Below are 10,031 nucleotides of genomic sequence, written 5' to 3' on the forward strand. Positions count from 1 at the left end.
CCCTGGGTGTTCGAAGTTTCGAGGTCTGACCTCGATGGTGTTCTTTCAAATCTTCTCAGATCCATGGCTTTGAGGCCTCTCCGGCCTCGCTCCGGCGTATCCAATCATCAGGAGCCTATTTTTGACCTCTCCGACTCAAGATCGGACTTTCTTCCAAGCCTTTCTCATTTCTAGGGTTTCTCTGAAACCCTAAGCTATTCGAGGTTTTCTTGTTTGTTTCCTTAGATCTATGCTATATCTGTGTTCTACTGGAGTTTAAAACGTTTTCCCCAATCTTTTCTTTCAAAATTTGTTTCTCTTCGATTTAGGGTTTCTGAAAAAGTTTTAAAATGTTTTCTGACTCCTCTTCTTCTTTTCTTTGTGTGAATCTGTCTATGCTATGTTTTTATGTTCTCTTTTCTACCTCGCATGACCTTCTCCTGTGTTCTTATGTTTGCCTTATTATGCATATTCTTCTATTGTGCTCCGTTCTTTCTTCTACTGGTTTCAATATCATGCTTTCACACGTTTATCTTATGTGTTCGTTTACCCCTGTGTTCCTTTACTGTATTTTCTACTAAGCTCTTAGTTCTTTATTTGCCTTCTTCTGGACTTTGTTTGAGTTCTTTCTAAACATGTTTCATCTACTGTTTCCTTAAGTTTATACTACCTCTTTGTCTTCTGAACTTGTTTAAGTTCCAAGCTTTTCTTAAAACATGTTCTTTATGCTTTAAATCAGTTTCTTCACTCTATTTGTTTCGAACCTGCTATTTTACCTGTGTGTTTTCTCATGAGTCTCTGAAAGAGACCTCTGAGCCTGTTTCAGTTATTTGTCTTCTCGTCTCTGCATCTGATTCGAGTTGAAAACCCTAGGATTTGGGGTTTTTGGCGAGTTTGATCTTGTGTGTGGACTAGGGTTCTATTATGGAACCCCGGATTCTCTCAAACTAAGTCTGAGTCTATGTACTGAATTTGAGCCTCTTTGTTTGTGACTCTGAACTTTTCTATACTAGATTCTTTCTAATTGGCATGATAGTTCTTTCTTGTTTGACATGTCTGTATGCTTTATATATGAGGAATTCTTCCTTCAAAAAAAGGTTTTTGCCAATTTGTGATTGATTCAAAATTCCTTTTACTAAGGTTCGATTGATTGTTACTGATTTTTCTTTAATTAAACCTTTCTTCACCTTTTCTGGTTGAATTCATTCATACCAAACTCAATTTCTGATTTTTACTGGCTGTTGATTGATTTCCTTTCCTTATTTGCACAAACCGAGTTGCTATCAAACTCTTTCCTTAAATAGTTTTCTATGTATTTGCCCTTCTTGTACTACTTTGAAAAAGATTTTGATCAAATTCTTTCCTTATTTATTCTGCCCGTTTGAAATCAGAATCCCTTAATTAAAGGGAGACCTTATGTAATTGATTTCAAAACTATTTTCTTACATTTTTCTTACTTGCTTTCTGCACTATAAAGGGCACGACCTTTCAGCACTTTAAGACACCTTGAGTTCAATACTCTAACACACATTACTTACTTTCAATTTCAATACTCTTACGCTTCACCCAACACTCTACTCTCTTCTGAGATATTCTGACTATTTGCTTGCAATTTGGCTTTACAAGACTACTGCTTTTACTTTCTTGTTTCCCTGAAACTGGTATGTTCTAATTTAAGTTTCAGACTCATCCCAATGTGTTTATTTCACAGCTTCTATCATCCTGTCTACTTTGCTGTCTATGCTTAGTGTTAAATATGTATGCTGTCCTCTTTGCATCCGTTTTCTGCTGTGAATCCCCATACCCCTATTCCCCTCTATGTGTTTGAGTTAAGGTTCAGGCATGGCAGCATCCAAATTGTTGTTCATGTCTGTGCTTGATCCTTTAAAGGATCCTAACTCCCAAACAATGTGGCTGACAGGCTGGTTGGGTGTGCCAGCACTTCCAATTGCTGGGTATGACCACCAGCCTGTCTTGACTTTCCCCCTAAACCCCTTTCTGCACTTACACTCACTCTTAGTTTTTAAGTTCTGCCCACCTCCTATGAGCCTAGCTTTGGGGAGCTTGAGTTCCCTCTGAACTTGGACATTTAAGGGTTGGCCCTTCCACACTGCACTATAATTCAATTCTGTAATGAATTTGGGTGTAAGCACTGCCCGGAGTTCATGAGGCTCTTGGGAACTTTGACACACCTAGAAAATGAGAAAGGCTTTGGAAATTGGATCTTTGGAGTTGGTTTATTTCATATTTCAGACTTGGAGTCTGAATCAGGCTCTCCTTGGTTGTACTCTAATTTCTGATGTAATTTTACTCTTCTTGATTCGTTCTGGTTTGTAATAATTTTGTAATAACTTATGGGGGTTTTAGTGAAAAGGGGAGGGTCACTCATGTATGCATAAGGGTAGATATCATGCTCTTCCTTGTGGCATGTGATTCCATCATCATGCTTATACATGTGTAATACAAATAAAAGAAAAATAGGATAACCTTTCATATTTACCCGGTATGATTATAGTAATATGAAGATATTCATTCTTCCTTTAATTTATAGTCTCAATATGCCAACCACTTTGGCTAATATATTTAAAACTCAAAAAGTTTCTTTTGAGATTTACAATAATATCAATATCATGAACAATTTCATTCATCCGAGTAGTAATGAATTATTTCTCCGGAGCTCTTAATTGATTTTGTACTACAAAATATTTTATTACACCATCCATATGGTGAATGTTTCTTTTACGGAGAAAATCATACCATAATAATTGTCATGGTCAAAATTATCATAAGCAAAATTATTTCTTGCTTTAATTTTGCAGTTTCTTTAACTTCTTTTGCTTCAGTTGCTTGCAACCATTATGTGAAAACTATCTGGTATTTGCAATTCTTGCTTGTTCACTTGTCATTTGCACTTAAAGTCACAATTGTAGCATGGCCGGGAACCACACTAGTGGATCTTGAGGGGTGCCTAATACCTTCCCTCGAGATAATTTCAAGCCCTTACCCAATCTCTGGTTTTTCTAAATCAAATTTCTTTAGTGTCCTAATGCACTTAATCATTAGGTGGCGACTCTTCAATTGCAAACCCAATTCCCAAAAGGAAATGAGTTGTCCGCCCAAATGTCATAAACCCAATTTCGCGAGAGAAAGGGGGCATCGACAAAACTCAACAATTCGTGCCCTGCAGTAGCATCAATTAGTTGATCTATGTGTGGTAAAAGAAAAGAATCTTTCGGGCAAGCTTTATTTATGTCAGTATAATCTACACAAACTCGCCAATTACCATTCTTTTTGGGTACCACTACAGTATTAGCTAGCCAATTAGGATATTTTACCTCACTGATAGATCCGATTTTTAAAAGCTTTTGTACTTCATTCTGAATAACCTGATTCTTGAAGGATCCTTGCTTCCTTTTCTTCTATTTAATAGGTGGATACGCTGGATCTTCATTCAGCTTATGGGTCATCACCTCCGGTAGTATACCTGTCATATCTGAATGCGACCAAGCAAAGCAATCTGCGTTAGCTTTTAAAAATTCAATTAACTTACTTTTCATCTCTGGGCTGAGGTTGGTTCCGATGTAAACTTTTCTGTGTGGCCAATGTATAAACAACACCACCGCTTCGAGTTCCTCAATTGTTGTTTTGATGTTTTCGTTTTCTTCTGGCTCTTGAATAGTATCAAGCCTTGAGTCTACATTCGTTTGTCCATCTACAGTTGAGGTTTGAGTTGTTAAATCCTCAACTAAATTCTGTAATTGCTATTTCATATCTGCAACGTCATTTTGTATACTAAAATCTGCCACTGAATTGATACTTCTAGAACCTTGTTGATCACCAAGGATTTGCCTAATTCCCCATTGAGAAGGGAACTTAATAGATGGAACAACATCCATCTCATGAATCCAAGGTCTTCCAAGGATCATATTGTACGCCATGTCCATATCTATTACTTGAAATTTCGTATCTTTGATCACTCCTTCTGCAAATGTGGTGAGTATTATCTCCCCTTTTGTGAAAATGCTTGAATTGTCAAATCCAGATAAGGTACGTGCTTTAGGTACCAATTTGTCATCAGCTTGCATCTCGTTTACCACTCTTAAAAGAATTATATTTACAGAACTACCTGGATCAATCAAAACTCATTTCACATTGGTATCATGTACAAGTAAAGATATTACCAGTGCATCATTATGTGGGATCAACACGCCATCTGCGTCTGCATCATCAAATGTTATACTGTCTTCTTCCAAAACTTGGCGAACTCGCTTCCCGTGGGTGACTATGATTTTTGATACCTTTCTTGCAGCCGTATATGTCACACCATTGAACTCCTCTCCTCCGCTTATGACATTAACCGTTCTCTTTGGTGACGGAGGTTTTGGGGGCTTCTGTCTATTCTTCATATATGCTTGCTTACCCTTCTCACTGAATAAATCAGTTAAGTAGCCTTGCTTTTAATAAGTGCTCTACTTCACCTTGTAGCAATCTGCAATTTGTTGTTTTATGACCGTGATCATTATGAAAATCGCATCAGAAATCTGGGTTTCTTCTGTTGGGGTTCGATATCATTTCTTATGGCCACGCACCTTATCTCCCATGCTTCTTAAAACAGCTACCAACTCAGATGTGCTAACATTAAAATTTGTAGCCGCCAATCTTCGCTTTTGAACTTTTGTCGTTGTCCCGTGTGTCTCGCTCCTTTCCAAACCTGGACGACGAACCCGAATCTCTGTCCATTGTTCTGGAATCATACCTCGGGTTCTCTTGTTTTGAACGTGAATCCCTTCCTGTTGGTCCCATGTAAGGTTCATACTTGTTGTTACCGGACCTTTTTTTAGTTTCTGGTCGCCTCGAACTTACTCTTTCATCTCCCCGGGGCTGAGTGATAGTATCTTCTTCTATCCGCAGCTTCGTGCTATACCTGTTGTAAACATCATTCTAAGTTGTTGCAGGAAATTCTCGTAAGCTTTCTTTGAGTCTCCTCGTGGCTTCTGAGCTTTTTTCATTTAGATTACTTGGAAATGCCATAGCCGCCCAATTATCAGATACACGTGGTAACATCATTCTTTCACGCTGTAATCTATCTACGAATTCCCTAAGTATCTACGTATCTCCTTGTTTTATTTTGAAGATGTCTTCCATCCTCTTTTCAACTTTTTGCGCTCCCGAGTGTGCTTTTATTAATGAATCTGCAAGCTCAGCAAAAGAATGAATGGAAATTTCAGGTAAAAGAGAATACCATGTTAGTGCTCCCTTTGTGAGTGGTTCACCAAATTTTTTGACCAGCACTGATTCAATCTCTTGCTTGGTCAAGTCGTTGCCCTTCACGCCAGTTGTAAATGCAGTTACATGATCTCGTGGATCGGTTGTCCCATCGTACTTTGGAATATCGGGCATCTTGAACTTTTTTGGAATATGCAAAGGAGCGGCACTTGGCTTCCAAGGTTGTTGAGAATATTTATCCATATCCACTCCTTTGATTATAGGTGGAGCACCAGGTATCTGCTCTATGCGATCATTCTGCTCCTTGAGCTGTTTCTGCAAAGTTAGTACTAAACTTTGTAAATCAGAATTAACTGGGATACCTGACCCTCCATCGCGAGATTCGCTTGGAGTTCCTCCGCTGCCCGAATTAGCGACTCCTGAACGTGTATTCTCTATGGTTGCGGTCTTGTTTGGAGGCGGAGTTGGTGGTATAGTTGGTAATCCGCTAACGAAAGCTTGAAGAGCATTGTTCACATGTTTTGCAATCAGTTGCTTCAATACATTGTCTACATTTTGATCATCCCCTTGTTGATTGTTCACATGTGAAGTTGATCTGTTAGGTGAGTTGTCTCGGAAGTGTCGAGAGAATTTTGAGGTGAAGGGCTTGGGGTGGCATTCTCTTGTTGATTCTGCTGGTTCAGCTGGTCTTGCTGGTTTTGTTGGTTTTGTTGGTTGTTGTCGTTAGCGTTTGACATGATTTTTTGACAGAAAAATGAATTTGGAAAGTGAGAAGATTATCAGATTCCCGGTAACGGAAATAATTTGTTTAACCAAAAAATAGGAATTTCGGTCAAAGCCTATTTTTAGAAGTACTCGGGTTACTGATAATCAAGAAAATTAATATTCTTGCAGTAAGAAAGGAAATTAGGGCATGAAATAGCAAAGTAATCAATAGAAAGCAAAAGTAAATAATTGTATTACAGTAATAATCAGAACGTGTCCATACAAATGACATTTCTTCTCCTTATATAGTCATCTCTAAGTACAACGTCTTTTTCCTTTTGATCAAGTCATTATGAGCATTAATGAAACGTTATAATTGGTAACCGTAACTGTTTCGTGAAGATTCTGTAACATTTGTAATCATCCATGCTCATTAATTGAAGACCAATGAATCTGTCCTTTTTACTGTCTTGGCTCATTCCACCGGTGCCTCTTCAAATCGCTAAAGAGACTCGAGCAACCGTTTCTTCTCATCTCTTAGACGTTTTGCTTGTACCTATTAAGGCTCACGTTTTTTTAATACTCTTCTCCAGCTGTCGCTTTTCTAGTAATCAACATGTCTTGCTACGTCAGCCACATAATTAATTCCACGTGTAATATTCATTTCCCCAATACAATCCCGGCATAGTCGTATTCAAACCAAACGACCCCTTAAGGATTAAGATCTGAATGATAAAGATTCAAACTTTAAAAACAAACGCATCTAATGTTTGAGGTATGAATGATTAAGATTTAGACCTAAGTGCAAACAAATGAGGGAAGAGATTTGATATAAGTTAAACTTCGGCTAAATTAAGAAGAACGTCTAATAGTAAAACGCCAAAAACCTAGTATAGCTATCCTATTCAGGAAATATTTATTTGCTGCGAAGACTTGGTATCAGTACAAAAGAGGAGATTGTATAAAATTCCTAAAATTTAATAAATCCATACAAATTGGAATTTACAGATTGTTGTACAAAGTCAAGTCATTCACAAACAAAAATGCAGTATTAATGTCACAGTTAACCAAACCAAATAAGCTCCTTCTTACCAAATAAATCACTTAGAAAAATTTAAGGGTATGGTTTGTAATATCCTTTTGATCTATTGTTTCTTAGAGCACAACAACCAACAGAGTAAATTATGATGATAAAAACGAAAATACAAAAGTTGATGAGTGCAAATTTGTTCCAATTTTTCTGGATAGATTCAAGGAATGATGATTTGCATGATTGGCAATTGAAACAGAGTTCATTTTGAACATTGCTCCAAGTTTTGCAGTCACTGTCTGGCACGGCTGGTCCTGCTTTTGGCATTGTCCAGTGGGTTGCATTGTGAAATTCAAAGCCACAGTAAGTTGGCGGTTTACAACAACTCGACTGCATCATAAAAAAATAAAAATAAATGAAGTATATATTTAACAATTTTACTCATAATAATGATAGTATTTTTAAAAGTTTTGGGAAATGATATGGAGAATGAGTAGTTAATGATAAGGGTAAAACAGAAAAAAAAAAAAAGTTTATCTTTCTCTTGATTTAATATAGAGAACAAATAAAAGTAAAAAAATATTACTTTTAGTATAGTAGACAAGTAAAAATAAACGGAGGGAGTATAACTCAGTGTGAAATTGGCAACTAAAAGCTTTTGGCCCTTGGGGCTCAAAGTGTATTTAAATCCAATCTACTGCGTACTTTATCGGAAGAAGTAAAGCTTAAGGTGACTTAACTAATTTTTGTTGTTGTTAATTTCTTCTAATCTCTTAGGCAATTGATTGTCTACAAATAATGAGAAAAGGTCGAATTGATTGACTATTGACTGTAAGCTTGCAAATTGACCACTATAGGTTTAGTCTCCTCAATATATTGAGCAAGCGTTATTCATCTAAAAAGAAATTAATACGTATAATCATTCCATCCATAGAAGCTCTATGTGAACCATGCATGCAGTGGCGAAGCCACATGTATTGAAAGGGTCTCAATTTGTATCCTTATGTCAAACAATTAAACTGTATAGTTAAGGTAAATTTATTTATTTATATATATGTATACTATATATTGACACCCCTTAGCTTCTCTGTGAGTTTACTTTTTTATATTTTGGCTCCAATTAGTGAAAATTCTGCTCCGCTACTACTTACATGACGCAACATTGTATTAAACGAGTCTAGAGAAAAGTGCACCAAAGCATAAACCAAGATATATATAGGTGTTGGGCTAAAACGGCGAAAAGATACTCTTAACATGGTGTGATATTTTTCGCTTTGGACCAAGTCCGCACGGTTTTCTCCAAAAGGCTTCACACCATTAAGAGATTCCTACACCTTATATGTAGACTCCCAATCTTTTCAGCTACCAATGTAAGACTTTGTTCGCACACCCAACAATAGGAAACCACATGCAAAAATCTAAAAGAACTTACAATAAAACTAATGAAAGGGTAAAGACAAAATAAAAAATAAAAAATATACGAAACCTGAGTAACGGGGAGGCTATATTTGTAAAAATCTGCAGATTTGCCACGTGGAATCATTTGACAATATTTGAAAGTAGCCATACAACTCTTAATATCACCCCAATGTTTTTCATTAACAACATGCTTCTCCAACCAATGTTGCCAATCTCCAAATTTGGCTTCATTATCTCCTTTTCCAGATAAAGCCTTGCCCACGTTCTTATTTGTAACCAAAATAGTGAAAACCGAGAAACAAATCATTCCCACAATGAATAAAAACAGAAAAAACAAATATATCCATAGGAAAAATGAGGCTCTGCAACAAGATCCCACTAATCCCATTAAAGAAAGTACGAGAAGTGATGCCCCAAATATTAAAAAAGGCATGTAAATTGCTTTTTGGCAAAGGCTTTTACTTTCTTCTGCTTTAGCCCAAATGCCAATTGCTATAGCCAATATAGCAACAACAAAGGTTAACAAGTTAACAAATGAGATTAAGAAATTGCTTACACGAACCATTTTTTTGTTTCTTTTTTTCTTTTTGGATAGGAAAAAAAATTGATGAATAATTATATGAAAGATCAGATCTCTAAGGGTTGAAAAAGAACCAACCCTTGAAACCTGATCAGGGTATGTTCTTTCTTAGTAGTATTTATTTCTTCTTATTTTTTCTGTTTTTTCTTTTTTTTGGGTAGCTAATGAAGGATGTTGAGAATGGGTGGTGAGAATATGGAATAATGCGTAGAAAAAGGTGGAAAATAAAGGAAGTCTGTCTGGTGGAGATGTTATTTAATTAAATTGTTGTTTTCATTAACAGCTTGTTTGGATGGTTGTTCCCATTGTATCGTATTGTATTGTTATCTTAAAACAACGTTTGTTTTGATTGTTTCATTAAAATTGGTTGTATTGTACTGTCAAATTCATTGCTCCGGAACAATGGAAAGTCCCATTTTTTGAAACAACCGATTTGGTGTGGTGGGATTGTTTCCTATTTTCCTTTCCAATTATGCCCTAACTTATTATTCCATAATTCTATTTTACCCTTTAACTTTTTTTCTATTTTAACTCCAAATCTCCAACATATAACCTACTTTATTTGTTTTCAAAACTTCTGCCGCCAACATTAAAGGTATTTTGTGACAACCCAAAGGGTCATCACCTATTTCCTCATCCATTCCGTGCTTTCGAGGCCTTAAAACCTCATTTTTACTTGCCTCGATTTGCGTGCGCAGTCCGGGCGCGTAGCCGGAAAGCTTTTATGTTGAAATATGTGAATTCCGTAAAAAATTTGAAGAATTTTGATATTAATATGATTATAGTTGACTTTGGTCAACATTTTTGGTAAACGGACCCGGACCCGAGATTGGACGGTCCCGGAAGGTCCGTAGAAAAATATGCGACTCGGGCATGTACCCGGAATCGAATTCCGAGGTCTAGAGCCCGAGATATGAATTTTTCCGTGAAATTGTTTATCTGAAATTATTAAGGAAAATGGAAATGAAAATTTAAGACTATGGTATCGGGCTCGTATTTTGGTTCCGACGCCCGGTACAAGTCTTAAATATGTGTTAAGCGCTTTCTGTAAAGTTTGGTCGAAATCGGACGTCGTTTGACGTGTTTCGGACT

The 10,031-nt window shown here is 36.7% G+C and overlaps 2 protein-coding genes across 2 annotated transcripts in view; one reads left to right on the plus strand and one right to left on the minus strand.

The window, feature by feature from the left end:
- Positions 1-5,932, plus strand: part of LOC109224145 (serine/threonine-protein kinase AtPK2/AtPK19-like) — a 17,575-nt gene extending 11,643 nt beyond the window's left edge. The window contains exons 4-5 of the mRNA XM_019388733.1: positions 5,553-5,684; positions 5,796-5,932. Of these exons, the coding sequence (XP_019244278.1) occupies positions 5,553-5,684; positions 5,796-5,932 (269 nt within the window). The remainder of the gene's footprint in view (positions 1-5,552; positions 5,685-5,795) is intronic.
- On the minus strand, positions 6,850-9,069 carry LOC109224514 (tetraspanin-8-like). Its single transcript, XM_019389085.1, has 2 exons — positions 8,427-9,069; positions 6,850-7,330 (listed from the first exon to the last, which is right to left on the minus strand). The coding sequence occupies exons 1-2, from the start codon at positions 8,922-8,924 to the stop codon at positions 7,025-7,027; spliced, it is 804 nt and encodes a 267-aa protein (XP_019244630.1). The 5' UTR covers positions 8,925-9,069; the 3' UTR covers positions 6,850-7,024.

Source organism: Nicotiana attenuata, chromosome 3 (assembly GCF_001879085.1).
Source record: "Nicotiana attenuata strain UT chromosome 3, NIATTr2, whole genome shotgun sequence".
In the NCBI taxonomy this organism is placed as follows: domain Eukaryota; kingdom Viridiplantae; phylum Streptophyta; class Magnoliopsida; order Solanales; family Solanaceae; genus Nicotiana; species Nicotiana attenuata.

What these genes read in the sequence shown, in the direction of transcription:
- LOC109224514 (XM_019389085.1), bottom strand. Translation starts at nt 8,924, where the DNA reads ATGGTTCGTGTAAGCAATTTCTTAATCTCATTTGTTAACTTGTTAACC. An exon ending in ATAGCCTCCCCGTTACTCAG is followed by an intron (nt 7,331 to 8,426) that starts GTTTCGTATATT and finishes TTTATGATGCAG; the next exon opens with TCGAGTTGTTGTAAACCGCC.